At 43.4% G+C, this 16642-nt stretch overlaps 1 protein-coding gene across 6 annotated transcripts in view; it reads right to left on the reverse strand.

Annotated features, from left to right (window-relative positions):
• The window catches only part of OCA2 (OCA2 melanosomal transmembrane protein), a 535577-nt gene that overhangs the window by 215757 nt on the left and 303178 nt on the right, over positions 1-16642 (reverse strand). For 4 of the 6 annotated variants that reach the window (XM_053582039.1, XM_053582036.1, XM_053582041.1 and 1 more), the window contains 3 exons: positions 13259-13318; positions 12600-12704; positions 641-734 (listed from right to left, as the gene is read on the reverse strand). The exons of 1 other annotated variant lie outside the window; for it this stretch is intronic. In XM_053582039.1, coding sequence (XP_053438014.1) covers positions 641-734; positions 12600-12704; positions 13259-13318 — 259 coding nt within the window. The remainder of the gene's footprint in view (positions 1-640; positions 735-12599; positions 12705-13258; positions 13319-16642) is intronic. One more of the 6 variants, XM_053582040.1, reaches the window with a different exon arrangement.

Below are 16642 nucleotides of genomic sequence, written 5' to 3' on the forward strand. Positions count from 1 at the left end.
ATCAATCAAAGAACAAAGAAAGCTGGATTATCTGAGCCTTCCTGGATATAAGAGTAAAACTGTAAAGTGTATCTGTTGCATCCATCTAACAAGATTCTTCACAATCCTCTTGTGTCCCCAGAGGGGATCAGGCTTCTTAAGTGTGAGAAGGGTTCCGTATCAGCCTCTTCAACACAACCACTTCCCAGGCGCAGGTGCCAGTCTGGTCACCAGAGGCCAGTCTCTCCTGACATTCTTCAATTTCTCCAATGTGCAAACCCCACCACCAAAAAAGTTCTTGACTCTTTCTTCTCAGTCTTTGGTTTGAGTCTCCACTCCATTTGTGCCTCTACCACTTAAGGAAGGAATAAGAGAGAGCAAGAAAGACAGCTTCTCAGTTGGCCTCTCTCATGGAGTCTGTTTCTAGATAGTCCACATGGCATGGTGTGGGAGCACATCAGCCTGTCCTCTCTGCAGGTTTGGGATGTCAGAGACACTTTCTGCAGAAAGTGGGAAGTGACAGACTTCACAGCAGACCCAAGTGGCTCTGGAATTGCTCTGGACAAAGCTGAAGGTGTATTTTCACCCAACAATCATCGCACTCTCTCTAATTTGCTCTCAATCTGATATGCCCTCCCCAACATGCCCAGCAGCCCCTTACCTCCCAGGCAGGCGCCAAGGGCCAGTGCGTACATTAGTGGTGGCATGGGCAGGCTGACCTCTGGGTCCTGGCTCAGGTTCAGGAGCACGGGGATCTGTGGAGGGAAAAAACACTGATACCACATGCCATGGAGCTCAAGGGAGCTGCCACCGTGGGACCAACTTACAAAAGCCAGGGCACTTTTTCAGCAAACCTTAAGAAATGTAAGACTCGAGAAGAGAAACCACAGCAAACTTGAACTTGGACTCACCTGTGTGTCTCCGATTCTAGACACATGACTAACTCATTCTCCTTGTCCTCAATGTGCCTCAGCTGCCCTTGTGGGTCTCACATGGGCTGGGGGCACAGGAGCCTGGGATGCATGATCCAATGGGAGGATCGAACCTGATAGCCCTGTGCTGACACTGTGCATGCACCAACTTACTCAACCCTCAGAGAATCCTGCAAGTGGGTCTGGGCTCCTTTGATCAGCAGATGAGGACACTGAACTCCCAAAAGGCACGGAAGTGCTGATTTTGCTAGTGTTCAGAAGAATCAGAATGCAGCTGACTACAAACCGCACAGAGGTGCATCTGTGCCAAGCCACTTCCCCACCGCCAGTCACCCAGAGCCTGTGGACAATCGCAGCACAATAACAGGTGTCAGACTCTACAACTAGCAGGTGCTATGCAGAACTCTCCAGTGAGCCATGCCACATCTACCACACCTTTCTGGCAGAGATAAATTTTGCTTTATTGTAACTAATTGAACACCCAGTGGCTGTGGCATTTCTGTGTGTTCAGAAGGCACAATCCCCCCTCCCCCGACCCCACATGCCACCGGTTGCTGCCATTGCTAATGAGGAATGGGAAAGATGCAGCCATGGAGCCGACTGGAAGGCTCAGGAAGATGTAAGTTCACACAGTCACTGCCAGGCACTACGGAACATCCCCAGAGACAGAGACAGGATCCCTGGACCTGATGCTTGGGACAGGTGCCTTATGTCAACTGCCATAGGGAGCAGCAGGAGGAGGGCAGTGACAGTAACACATCTGGGGAAGATCACGCAGCCATCACACACAGAAAGCCAAGCCCAGTGTGGAGGAGGTGTATGAGTGACACATGACAGCATTTAATGCTGAGAACAAAGGGAAGGAGAGCCACCACCTGCTGCACCCCCAGTCTCCTGACACCAGGAATTGGGGCCTTACCCCCTCATCTCTTCAGCCATAGAACTTCATGTGTTGATTTTCTTAAATAAGAACTCAAGGCTGGCTTAGCACTTTAAACTATATGTATAACCTGATTTAAAAGTAAACATTAAACTAAGCAGCTCTAAAAATAATGAATAAGTAAAACATTCGAGGCCAGGTGCGGTGGCTCATGCCTGTAATCCCAGCACCTGGGAGGCCGAGGCGGGTGGATTGCCTGAGTTCAGGAGTTTGAGACCAGCCTGAGCCAGAGCGAGACTCCATCTCTACTAAAAATAGAAAAACTGAGGCAAGAGGATCGCTTTAGCCCAAGAACTTGAGGTTGCTATGAGCTATGATGCCACAGCACTCTAGTCAGGGCACCAGAGTGAGATTTTAAATATTTAAAAAACAAAACAAACAAACAACAACAAAAAACAGTAAAACCTTCAGTATGTTTCATGTCTTAATATTTAAGTCCTTTAACCAGTGAGAGTCAATTTTTGTTAGAGGAGAAAGGGGTGGGTCTAGTTTCAGACTTCTACAAGTTGCCAGCCAATTCATCCAGCACCATTTATGAAATAGAGAATCTTTCCCCCAATTTATATTTTTGATAGGCTTATCAAAGATCAAATGATGATAAGTGTCTGGGTTCATCTCTTGGTTTTCAATTCTGTTCCATACATCTACCTTTCTATTTTTATGCTAGTACCATGCTGTTTTGATCATTATAGATTTACAGTATAATCTGAAGTCTGATAGCATGATACCTCCTGATTTGTTTTTATTTCTGAGTAATGTCTTGGCTATTTAAGTTTTTTTTCTGTTCCATATAAAACAAAGTACTAATTTTTCCAGATCTTTAAAGTATGACAGAGGTACTTTAATAGGGATTGCATTAAATCTGTAGATTGCTTTGGGAAGTATAGACATTTTAACAATGTTGATTCTTCCCAGCCATGAGCATGGTATATTTTTCCATTTGTTAGCATCATCAGCTATTTCTTTTTTCAGAGTTTCCTAGTTTTATTTATAGAGATCTTTCACATCCTTTGCTAGATACACTCCCAGATATTTCATCTTCTTTGGCACTATTGTAAAGGGAATAGAGTTCTTGATTGTTTTTCACCTTGACTATTATTCATATATATATAAAGGCTACAGATTTCTGAGTATTGATTTTGTATCCTGAGACACTGCTGTATTCCTTGATCACTTCTAGGAGTTTCATAGTTGAGTCCTTGGGGTTTTCCAGATTTACAATCATATCCTTTGCAAAAAGTGACAGTTTGATCTCCTCTGATCCTATTTGGATACCCTTGATTGCCTTCTCATGCCTGATTGCGATGGCTAAGACTTCCATTACAACGTTAAAAAGCAGTGGAGACAATGGGCAACCTTGCCTGGTTCCTGATCTGAGTGGAAATGATTTCAATTTTACTCCATTAAACATACTATTGGCTGTGGGTTTGCTATAGATGGCCTCCATCAGTTAAAGAAATTTTCCTTCTTTACCTATTTTCTTAAGTGTTCTGCTCTAGAAAGGATGCTGGATATTATCAAAAGCTTTTTCTGCATCAATTGAGAGAACTATATGATTTTTTATTTTGTTTATGTGATGTATTATTATTAGATTTGCATATATTGAACCATCCTTGGGACCCTGGGGTGAAACCCACCTGTTCATGATGTATAATTTGTTTGATGTGTTGCTGGATTCTGTTTGTTAGGATCTTACTGATTATTTTTGCATCAATATTCATTAGAGATATTGGTCTATAATTTTCTTTTCTTGTTGGGTCTTTTCCTGGGTTGGGATCAGGGTAATATTTGCTTCATAGAATGTGTTGGGGAGTATTCCTTCTTTTTCTATGTTTTGGAAAAGGTTAAGTAATATAGGTACTAGTTCCTCTTTAAGGTTTGGTAGAATTCTAATGTGAAGCCATCTGCTCTCAGGCTTTTCTTTTGGAGGAGATTTCTTATAATTGATGCTATTTCAGAACTTGATATAGGCTTGTTCAACATTTCCACTTCTTTCTGGCTAAGTCTAGGAAAGTGGCGTGTTTCCAAGTATTGATCCATTTCCTTCATATTTTCATACTTCTGAGAATAGAGTCTTTTATAATATTCATTAAGGATTTTTTGAATTTCTAAGGAGTCTGTCATTATTTGGCCTTTATCACTTGTGATTGATGAAATTAGGGATTTTACTCTTTTATTTCTGGTTAGGTTAGCCAAAGTTTTATCTAGTTTATTGACCTTTTCAAAACACCAACTTTTTGATTGATTGATCTGTTGTATAATCCTTTCGTTTTCAATTTCATTTAATTCTGCTCTAATTTTAGTTATTTCTTTTCTTCTACTGGGCTTGGGGTTGGAAGATTCTTCCTTTTCCAGTTGCTTGAGATGCCCCATTAAGTTGTTGACTTCCTCTCTTTCCATTGTTTTGAGGAAGGCTTGCAATGCTATACATTTCCCTCTTCTTGCAGAAAGTGCAGGGGAAACACTTGAAAAAATTTACCTGGGAGACTACTTTATAAGGAGGAACCCCCGGGCAATTGAAGCAACATCAAAAATACATTACTTGGATCTGATCAGACTAAAAAGCTTCCTCACTGCCAAGAAAACAGTAAGTAAAGCAAGTAGACAGCCCTCAAAATGGGAGAGGATTTTTGCAGGTTATATTTCCGACAATGGTTTAATAACCAGAATCCACAGAGAACTCAAATGTATTAATAAGAAAAGAACAAGTGGGGCGGCGCCTGTGGCTCAGTGAGTAGGGCACCGGCCCCATATACCAAGGGTGGTGGGTTCAAACCCGGCCCTAGCCAAACTGCAACAAAAAATAGCCGGGCATTATGGTGGAAACCTGTGGTCCCAGCTACTCAGGAGGCAGAGGCAAGAGAATCACCTAAGCCCAAGAGCTGGAGGTTGCTGTGAACTGTGATGCCATGGCACTCTACTGAGGGTGACAAAATGAGACTCTGTCTAAAAAAAAAAAAAGAAAGAAAGAAAGAAAGAAAGAAAGAAAGAAAGAAAGAAAGAAAGAAAGAAAGAAAGAAAGAAAGAAAGAAAGAAAGAAAGAAAGAAAGAAAGAAAAGAACAAGTGATCCAATTTCATTGTGGGCAAGAGACAGAAGTGATCCAATTTCATTGTAGGCAGAAGCTTCTCTGAAGAGACAGGTGCACGATCTACAGACACATGAAAAAATGCTCATCATCTTTAATCATCAGAGAAATGCAAACCAAAACCACTTTGAGATATCATCTAACTCCAGTAAGAGTAGCCCTATCACATAATCCCCAAACTACACATGTTGGTGTGCATGTGGAGGGAACACTTCTGGGAACACTCTGCACTGCTGGTGGGAGTGCAAGCTAGTACGTTCCTTTTGGAAAGAAGTTTAGAGAACACTCAGGGATCTAAATGTAGACCTGAAATTCCTCTACTAGGTGTATATCCAAAAGACCAAAAATCAATTGGCAACAAAGATATATGCACCAGATTGTTCATTGCAGCTCAATTCATAATTGCCAAATCTTAAAAGAAGCCCAAGTGCCCATCGACCCATGAATGGATTAATAAATTGTGGTATATGTATATCATGGAATACTATGCAGCATTAAAAAATGGAGACTTTACCTCTTTTATGTTTACATGGATGGAACTAGAAAATATTCTTCTTAGTAAAATATGTCAGGAATGGAAAAAAATATCCAATGTACTCGGTACTACTATAAAACCAATTTATAATGATACTCACACTTTCATATGAGAGATGAATCACAACTACAGCCCAGGATGAAGGAGGGAAGGGAAGGAACATGGGAAAGGAGGGGGGTTCTTCAATAGAGGGAGGATGAATGGTGGGACCACATCTATGGAGCATATTGCAAGAGCACAAGTCAAATCTATCAAGTATTGAACACAAATGTTTTAACACTGTGATTAAGTAAATGAGGTGAAAGCTATGTTAATTAGTAGGATGTAAGCACTCCATTTTGTACAAATAGTCAACACATTGAATCCCACAAAGGCATAAACGTATTCATGATCTATGTATATATGACTTAATAAAAAAAATAAAAAATTTTTAAAAAGAATAAAAAAACCCCTTCAGTATGTTATAAGCATTAGGTGCTATTAAAAATAAAGTACAAAGTAATGTAATTGCTAGTATATATTAATATCCTTTTTTAAAAAATCCATCATTCTTTCAAATGCATACTTTTAAATGTAAATACCATGATATCATAATTCATCTGCTAATGCACCTAAAGCTCTTTTTTGGCTATCTGAGAGCAGGAGGGTACACAGTCTCTGCTGCCTGACCTATGGCCCAGGAGGAGCTGACCATCAAGGGGCAGCCTGTCAGGAAGGAGAGGCCCCCACACAGGACAGCCACCTGGGAAGGGGTAGCGTTGCCTTGGGATGAGGGACAGTCCAGTTTGCTGCTGGCTGGGGGGCCACCCTAGCCATCCCCAGCAGTGTTGTAAGTGAACAGTTGTCCACAGAGCCAGCTGGAATACCCTGGGCAGGACTGTGCAGGCACCTCGGTAAGCACTGGGAAGTTGCACACTTGCAAGGGGGACTGCGGCGAGGCAGAAGAGGCACAGACCCCGCAGGCTGGCCCGTGCTTCTCCAGGCCAACGTGCAGATGGATCACCTGGTCTCTTGTCCACAAGTAGTCTCTGAGGTGGAGCTGGGCAGCTGAGTCCCTGCACCTCTGCGAGCACCAGGTGCTGCTGGTGCCCAGGCCCCACCCGAGGGTGAGTGTGGTGTGTGCTCACACAGTACACTGCTGTTTGCATCTGGGGCTCCCAGCAGTGCCATGCTGGTCTCCTGGGCATTGCCTCAAACCTCTATCTGTTCTCAGGATTGCTTCTCCACACTTTTGCTGTGCGCCTGCACACATCTATCTCACTCGCTGCAAACCCAGCACTCAGGCCTTGCACTGACTTCTCTTTTCTTCAACTCATTATCCAATCTTTTTAGTGAAAATAGCTATGGATTTTAGTTGCAGAAACTATTTTCTGTGCTCTACTTACATCTCCCTTTGTGTTCTTACAACCTGTCATTTGTCATCCTCTGCCACTTCTGTTTTGTGTGGTGCAGTGCAGCCAGTATCCCGTGGAAGTGTGGCCTGTCTGTGGGCCACTGCAGCACCCCTCCAGGCTGCTGTCCCACCAGGGGGTCTTCCACTGTCACTGGCCTGGGGCAGACCCACCTCAGAGCCTGGCTCAGCACTCTGTGCTACTCACATTTCTGTTCCCATAACAGGGACTCAAGCCCAGCTCCACCTTCTGCAGCGCCTGAGCTCTTAATTCCTACAACTTCTAGTGTTACTAACCGAATCACAATCACCTGGGTCTTGTTCATCCTCTACAGTATTTTGTTCCTGAACGTTTTAGGGAACAATGAGTAAAAACAAAAATGAGACAAGTAAAAACAGAAAGCTGAAGCCCACATGAAGTGCCTCTGAGCCTCAAACTGCTTTCCTGTGTTGAGCCATGCCCGGCTGTCTGCCTTGACTCCTCCCGGGAGGCTGGCAGAGGGGAGAAGATGCATGAGAAAGAGGCAACCTTGAGAAAATGACTCGGACACAGATGCTGGATGACAGCACAGATGATGGTGAGGGTCCAAGAAGTCAGTTAAAGGGAACCCACAAAATTATGCACATAAATCATCATGCTTTGAGCTCAACAGCCAGGACAAGAGTAATGACATTTTTCTTTCTTTCTTTTTTTTTTTTTTGTAGAGACAGAGTCTCATTTTGTCACCCTCAGTAGAGTGCTGTAGCATCACAGCTCACAGCAACCTCCAGCTCTTGGGCTTAGTTGATTCTCTTGCCTCAGCCTCCCAAGTAGCTGGGACTACAGGTACCCACCACAATGCCCAGCTAAGTAATGATGTTTTAACTTGAAAATGGCCTGAGACGTCTTCCTGTTCAAGCGAATAAGGTTGAAAGGATACGGTTTAAATGGAGAAAGGAATTCTCAGTCATTATACCTTTTTTTTTTTGGAAATTTCCAATAGTCTTTATGGCAATCAAGGAGAGGCCTAACCTGGACAGATATTCCCTGCATGGAAATACTGTTGAAATATTGAAATATTTCTAGGCAAGTTGATGGAGAGCCACAGCCCCAGGCCCCAATGCCTCATGTTGCCTTGGCCTCCCTGGGCTCCCTTTTGCCCCCAGCACATGAGGGACTCACACTGGCCCAGGGAGGCAAAGGGGGGCTTTAAGCTTCCTGCTTCCGTCCCCATTCTGCTCTGATGTCTGCTCTGATGGCACTAGATATTGATAAAGTGTCACCGTTACATGACAGGTGCACTGAAACCTCAGGCCAACTACTATACAATTCACCCATGCAACCAAAACCTACATGTACCCCTATTGAAATTTTAAAAAGACATTAAATTAGGATAACAGTATAAACTATTGTTTAATAGCACCAAACACAGGTAAGGCCAAGGCTGAGGGACAAAAAATGACTTAAAAGATAAAATCTAATCCCCAGAGCTTGAGCTGGAAGGCTCACCAAAGCCCTTTAGTCAACCTGGATAGGCAGATCATTATGTACCATCTAGTTCTGTCCACTCTGGATGTCGTAAAATTAGCAAAAAGTTAATGGGATGACAGGATGAGCTCACTAGTTATGAACTAAGTCTTTGGAATTTCCTGAATTATTCGAAATTCTTCCCTGACCATTAAAAGAAGAGAAATAGCACAGCCAAACATGAACAGAGCTTCCTGCTGCTCTCGGCACATAGCTGACAGCATGGACGTAGGAAGCCCCTAAGCTACAGATGCTTGCTAAGGTTTGGACATTTGCCCCCTCTAAATCCCACATTGACATTTGTTCTCAGTGTCAGAGGGGGTACCTGGTAGGAGGGGTCTGGGTCATGGAGTGGCCCCTCGTGAAGGACTTGGTGCCCTCCTCTGGTGTTGAGCGAGTTAGTTCCCAGGAGGAAACTGTTCAAGAGAGCCTGGCACCTTGTCCTCTCTCCCTGCCAGCTCTCGCCATGTGAGGTGGCTTGCCTTCCCTGAGGAAGCTCCTGCAGCCCTCACCAGGAGCAGATGTGGTGGGCTCCATGCTTCTGAACATCCCATAGAACATGAGCCAAATAAATCTCTTTTCTTTATGAATCACCCAGCCCCAGGCATTCCTCTGTAGAGACAACTAAGTGTACTCAAGACAACACACTTTAGAGAGACACCACCAAACAACCTGTTACTTCAAGGTTGCTGTGAGCTAGGCTGATGCCAGGACACTCTAGCCTGGGTAACAGAGTGAGACTCTGTCTCAAAAAAGCAAACAAACACCCGCTTCCCTGGAATAATGGAAGAATTCCACTCCAGCCTGTTTCTAGGAAGACTCCTTCTGTGGAAGCCACACAGCCCAGGCTCCCGCCAGCATTTGTAGACATTGGAGAAGGCAATAGCACCTGACAGTTCTTTGGCTTTTTAAAGTCCATCCATGTTAACATTCCTACAGACAAATGTCCTGCTGACCTAGCAAATGACCTCACCAGAGCTTTGCTCCCACAGCTGCCCACACTGGGAAGGGCACAGGCAGCTCAGCCTGCATGGTGGGAGCCTGGGGCACTGCTCCCTGCACTCACACCATGCATCTGGTGGCCACAGGTGCATAGCATGGTCTTTGGTGTCCTTGTTTATTCTCCAGCTACTCTGAGCGGACCTTGAACTATGTGCAGATTGAACCAGGGACTTCCAGGGGTTTTCCATGGACAGTCCAGGAAACTTAGGCCTCCGGGAGTGCAGATGCCTAAGCACTGTAGATCCAGTGAGCAGGCCAGACTACACAGGCTTCAGGGAGGTGAGGTAGAGGTGCTGAGCTTCTTCCTACCTCAGGAGAAGGTGCAGAGAGGCACACATGACCCCACAGGTCTCAGGCACAATCCAGACCCTCACTGCTGCCCACATGCTCTCTGAGTCACCATGAGTTCAGAGGGCTCCATGGCTACACAGAGTGAAGGTCCTCACAGTGAGAGGGAGACAGTGAGGAAGGGGAGGTAAGGAGCTGCTAGAACCCCACAGGCACCAGCTGCTATCTGTTGAAGGACAAATATTGCATGATTCTACTTACACAATTATCTAAAATAGTCAAACTCACAGTAGAATGGTGAGTGCCAAGAGCTGAAAGGCAGGGGCAATGTTCAGATGCTAGACATTGGGTGTAGAGTTTCAGTTATCCAACAGGAGCAAGTTCCCAAGAGGTGCTGGAGACACAGTGTTTACAGTAGACAGTACAGCATTGTGCACTTTAAAGATGCAAATAGGACAGATCTCATGTTAGCGTTCTCACCACCAAACACACACAGACATGAGGACACAGACATTTTTGGAGGTGGTGAGATGTTTACTTCCTTGATTGTGGATAGCATCACAGGTGTATGCATGTGCCCAATTCATCAAAATGTGTATGTATAGTGTTTTGAATATCTTTTATATGTGAATAAAGCTAATAAAATGTAGTGAAAAGACACTCAAAGGCAGGAAGAAGGGAGTGAGGGAAAGTGACAGGGACCTCAGTGTTGTGTGTTCACTTTGCCCAAGGACCATGGCGGATGCCATTTCCAGACCAAGGCAGTGCACCCACATGGCTCTCCATGTCTCTCCTCTGATGCAGCAACTGTGGACACCTTGGGCTAATGAGGCCTAGTCATTCAGTGAAGATTGATGGGCTTTACACAGCTACACATTGGCATGTGCCAGGCTTTAGTCCCACTGTATTTGGTTTCTGCCCACATTGACACACATGAACCAAGATCCTTCCCTCAGCCCCCTCCACAGTGAGCCACTAAATAAATAAATATGACCCAAATTCATGAGGCTAGTGCCCTCACAAACAGGGAGGGCAGAAACAATCCTGGGGCTGAGAGGAGGAACAGAGAAATTCACATTTATCTCAATGTTTTATCTCTTAACAATACAAGAAACCTTGAGGCAAAGAGGACAAAATGTTCAAAATTCCTCATTTTAGGTGGTGAACACATGAATGTTTGTTGTACTATGTTCTCTGATTCCTCTGATTTACCTTTTAAAGATAAAATGTAAGTAGCCATTAAAATTTGGGAAAGGAAAATGTGAAAATTGTCCAATTTTTAGAAAATAGGACAATCTAAGCCAGGGGTCCTCAAGTGGGCTACATGAGGCAGTGTGATTGTATTTGTTCCCATTTTCTTTTTTTTTTATTAAATCATAGCTGTGTACATTAGTATGATCATGGGGCACCATACACTCAGTTCATAGACCGTTTGACACATTTTCATCACACTAGTTAACATAGCCTTCCTGGCATTTTCTTAGTTATTTTGCTAAGACCTTTACATTCCACATTTACTTCAAAATAAGATATGTGCAGTGTGCATAGGAATTTGTTCATAGTTTTTTTAAAAAAAAACTATAGTCCGGCCCTCCAACGGTCTGAGGGACAGTGAACTGGCCCCTGTTTAAAAAGTTTGAAGACCTCTGACAAGCTGTCAACACTAGGCTTATTCTAATTCAGTGCCACGAAGGATCTGGGTCTAGAGCCTCTGAAGCCTGCCCAGAAGATGGGGCTTTTCAGCTGCAAGCATGCAGCACCAGAAGGAAGAGCAGACCAAGGTTTGTGATTCAATCCCAGGTACCATGGCCACGCCCCATAGGCTCTCTGGGGTGGGGGGCACTGGATCTCTGTAGACCCTCTCCATCTGAGAATAGAACAGGTGCAGATGCTGATTTTGCTGCCTTAGGAGCTGAGGACCCCATGGGGGCAGCTTCACCAGAGGTGTCAGTCTGCCCAGGGCTTGGGAAAGGTGGATCCCACTAAGCAGAAACTGGAACATTTGGCCACACAACTTCTCCAATTTGGGACTTCACAAAGAAATAACCACAACTACAGAGTTAGTTAAGGGTCACCAAACCTAAACCTGGCAAAGAGAAGGAGAGGCAGGAGGTGACTGGAGGGTCACCAGGCAGCAACTGTGAACTCCAGAGACACAGAGTCTGTGAAGCCTACCCCTCCTCCCACAGCCAGTTCCCCCGCTCCAGTCCTAAGGGCCCTGTTTTCCTGACTTTGACACAGTGTGGTGGAACATGCAGCGAGCTCCTTTGCACTGTATGGGGCAAGGGGCAGAGGTCACAGGAACAACAGATTACTCTTCTGTCCAGCGTCCTCCCATGAGGACTGTCCACCAGTCTCCTGTCACAGCTAGGACTGCCAGTGTTGTCTGCAGACCCTGCTCCTCCTTTACTCCTCTATGACAGGGCTCACAGGTCCCACCCTGGGCCAAGCAATCCCAGATATCCCCACCAGGAATGGGGCCCATTGGCCCTACTAAAATCCTGTCCTGTGTCTTTCCTGTCTCAGCTAAGTGTCAGGGCCACACAGAGAATTGAAAATCCCACCCAGGCCATGCCCCAAAAGGAGTTCAGGCTGGTCAGGGAAGCGTCTGCATTCATAGGGAATAAAGACAGAAGCCTTTGTGTCTAGTGTCTCACGATTTCCTAGGAAGGATGGCATCTCTAACCCTAACTCTAACCCTAACCCTAACCCTGGACAGGCTGTGCATGGCAGCTGCAGACCCCTGGCTTCTGCCTGTGGTCCGTACTCACAGTGCTCCCTGCCCAGCTGCCCTTGCCTCTGCTCACATTCTGTCATCTTCACATGTGAGTGTGGCAAAGGGGCAGGTTTCATGTTCTGCTTCCTTGGAAAGGAAAGGTGAACCCCAAATTATGTCCCGACTGAAGCTGAGCCCTCAGCATGTGGTCAGAGTGACTCACCATTGTAGCCGTGAATGGGATGTTGTCAATCAAGGAGGATGCCAAAGCTGAGACCCAGACCACCAGGATGACAGCAGCCATGAGGCGCTGGTCCTCTGGGACCATCTGGAAGGAGCAGATAATATCAGCTGCATTGTTAAACCATGCATATTGAGACTGGAGACTCAGAAGGATCAGAGGAGTGTCTGTCAATCCTTCCTTGTACACATAGTTAAACTAAGGCAGATGAGGTGTGCAAAGCAGGGTCACACCCACATCAGGAGCTTCAGCTCCTGGGCCTGCAAGTAACTGTGGGAGCAATTCCCAGCCACACTGTAGCCAAGCCTCTGAAACAGGAGGCAGAAAGACACACGTGGTGGCTATCACACCTGTCACCTCTGCCTTATGGCCCAGAAAAGCATGGGGTTGGGACATCTGCACTGTAAATTTATTGAGGTGGTGTCACCTGCTGTCCTTAGACAGGATTTAACTAAAGGCTAGAAGCAAAATAACAAGCATCTTCAATTATATATTCCTTAGGAAAAAGTCTCCCTTCATCTCTAGGCTACACAGGTTCCCTGCTGTACCTATTACATAATTAATGTGACCAGTTCTTACCAGACTTTTAAAAAATAAAAGAACAGTGGCTGGAGCACATTCTATTACAGCATTTATTGTACCTTTATTAGCAAAGCAGTCTGCTCTCCAACATACTCTATTAAGTGGAGGTGTGCCAGCGCCTAGAAGAAAGCAAGTGTGACAATCAGTTTAAACCTGAGAGTATATGCAAGTTTTTTTTTTTTTTTTAAAGAAAACGTCTTTAAAAATGAAAAGAAATAAACATAAGGTAAGGCCAGACTCTCACTTCTTATAAAATATCAGACTCAAATCCACAGTCTATAAATAATTTACTATCATCTATGCACAAGGAAGATTCATGGAGAAAACATCCAAAAGCAGAAGCAGAAATTTCTCATTAATTTGAGGTAATGTCCATGTTAAATTTAAATTTGAATGGAAGGAAATCTCTTTCTTTTAAGAGCTGAGCATGAGGATGCTGTTCAATTGTGTGTAATGAAATGCCATTCCATACAGAGGGTCTTTCAAGTAAACTGCATTTCTGATTTCTTTTTAAAAGTTAAACATGGAAGTTAAAGAAGTATAAAAGGAAAATACACCTTCAAGAAGGAAGGGAGGAAGAAAGGGTCTATTTAACCAAAGTGCATAACTATTTTCATACTACTAGACAGACTAAGAAAACTGTATCTAGGGAAAGGTAGGAAAGAAGATTAGAAGAAAGGAGATGAGAGTGTGGGAGCCATCCTGTTCAGGTTGCTCTGAGGCTGAGGCAGGATCTGTCAGTGGGAAGAGGTCTGGAAAGTGGATGTGGCTACCAGACCTCTTCCAGTGTGTGGCTTTTCCTCTGTAGTTTGACCAGGCTGAGAAGTTACACATGTTGAAAATGTCAGCTTGACCTTTTTAAATATAGGTTAAGAACCCCAGTCCATCTGTACAGTTGTTAGTTGGCCTTCCTTTAAAAGCTATGGTTCTCAGCTATGGCTGAAAAAAATCATTTTACAGCAAACACATTTGCACCATAATACTTATTGCAGCACAATTCATAATTTCTAAGTCTTGAAAACAGGCAAAGTGCCCATCAACCCATGAATGGACTAACAAATTGCAGTATATGTAGACCATGGAATACTATGCAGTCATAAAAAAGATGGAGACTTTACATCTTTTATGTTTACCTGGATGGAGCTGGGACATATCTTTTTTAGTAAGATATCTCAAGAATGGGGAAAAAAATATCCCATGTACTGAATACTATTATGAAACCAATATATAATCATCTACACATTCATACAAATGATAAAATACAACTATAGTCCAGAAAGAAGGAGGGAAGAGGAGGGACAAGGGAGGGGGTGGGAGGAGGGAGGGTATTTGGTGGGATCTCACCTTTTGTGCACAATGCAATGGTACATTTCAAATCTATTAAGAGTAGAGTATAAATGTCTGACCCAACAAATAAGTGAAGTGATGGTTATGTTAATCAGTTTGATGTAAGCATTCCACATTGTATATCAAATCAGCACACTATACCCCATAAATGTAGACACTTATGATTTAATTTTTAAAAAGCTATGGCTCTTATACCAACTAAATTGTAAGGATAATCTATTCAGAGGAGGGTTTCTCATCCTCAGCACTGCTGACGTTTGCAGCTGAACCCATCTTTGTCAGGGCTACTGACCTGTGGTTATAAAATGCTGAGCAGTGCCCCGGCCTCTACCCATAGATGCCAGTGGTACCACCTGCACCACAGTGCAATAACCAAAAATGTCTCCAGCCAGAGCCAATGTCCCCTGGGGGACAAAATCACCCCTTGTTAATAACCACCAAGTTAAAAATAATTCAAATTTTATTAAAATAGCTAAAAATCGAAAAAATTAAACTTTGCCACACCTTTAATTTTTTCAGTTGAAAGAAAAATCATGAAACCATAAAAAAAATCCCGTATAGCCAAGGCTATTCTTAATAACAAAAAGAATGCCAGAGGCATCACTCTACCAGACTTCAGGCTATATTGCAAGTCCACAGTAATCAAAACAGCATGGTATTGACACAAAAATAGAGACAGAGACATATGGAACAGAACAGAAAACCAAGAGATGAAACCAGTCTCTACTTGCCATCTGATATTTGATAAACCAAACAAAAGCATGCAGTGGGGAAAAGAATCCCTATTCAACAAATGGTGCTGGGAGAACTGAATAACCACATGTAAAAGACTGAAATTGGATCCACACCTTTCACCACTTACAAAAATTGAGTCAAGATGGAAAAAGATTTAAATCTAAGACATAAAACAATAAAAATCTTAGAAGAAAGTGTGGGGAAAACTCTTGATGATGCTGGACTGGAGAAAGATTTTATGATGAAGACACCATCAGCCATCATAACAATAACAAAAATTAACAAATGGGACTTAATTAAGCTGAAAAACTGCATGGCTAAGAACAGAACCAGTAAAGCAAAAAGATGGAGACTTTCCCATTCTTCAGAATGGGAAAAAATATTTGCAGGGTATGAATATGACAATGTGTTGATTCAAATCTATAGAGAGCTCAAATTAATCAACAAAAAATGAGTAAACAATCTCATCTACCACTAGGCAAAAGATATGAGAACTTTCTATGATGAAGACAGACAAATGGCTAACATTTGAAAAAATGCTCATCATCCCTGATCGTCAGAGAAATGCAAATCAAAACTTCCCTGAGATGTCATCTAAACCCAGTGAGAATGGCTCACATCACAAAGTCTCAAAGCTGCAGATGCTGGCATGGATGTGGAGAGAAAGGAACACGTTTACACTGTTGATGGGACTTGAAACTAATACAAACTTTTTTGGAAGGAAGTATGGAGAATCCTCAGAGAACTCGAATTAGATTCTGCAATCCCATTACTGGGCATCTACCCAGAAGAAAAAAGAAACTTTATAATTAGGATATTTGCACTAGACTGTTTATCACAGCTCAATTTACAATCACCAAAATGTGGAAATAACCTAAATGCCCACAAACCCAGGAACGGATTAACAAACTGGTACACCATGGAATACTATCCAGCTACTAAAAAAGATGGAGACTTTACATCTTTTGTATTAACCTGGACAGATGTGGAACACATTCTTCTTAGTGAAGTATCACAAGAATGGAGAAGCAAGAATCCAATGTACTCAATTCTAATATGAAGCCAGTAGATGATCTAATCCATGCCCTCATAAGAAAAAACTCAAATCAATTCTAGGTGGGGGATAGGGGAACAAGGAAGCAGGGAGAGGGAGGGGAATGGAAGTCAAAGCGTATAGCACACCTCTTGGGGTTGGGACACAATTAGAACAAATGCAATCAGTGTAACTTAATCCTTTGTACCCTCAATGAACCTGAAACAATAGAAAGAAAGGAAGGAAGGAAGGAAGGAAGGAAGGAAGGAAGGAAGGAAGGAAGGCAGAAAGGGAAGAAAGAAAGATCAGAGGTCTAAACCAGATTATG

Source organism: Nycticebus coucang, chromosome 2 (genome assembly GCF_027406575.1).
Source record: "Nycticebus coucang isolate mNycCou1 chromosome 2, mNycCou1.pri, whole genome shotgun sequence".
Taxonomy (NCBI): Eukaryota; Metazoa; Chordata; class Mammalia; order Primates; family Lorisidae; genus Nycticebus; species Nycticebus coucang.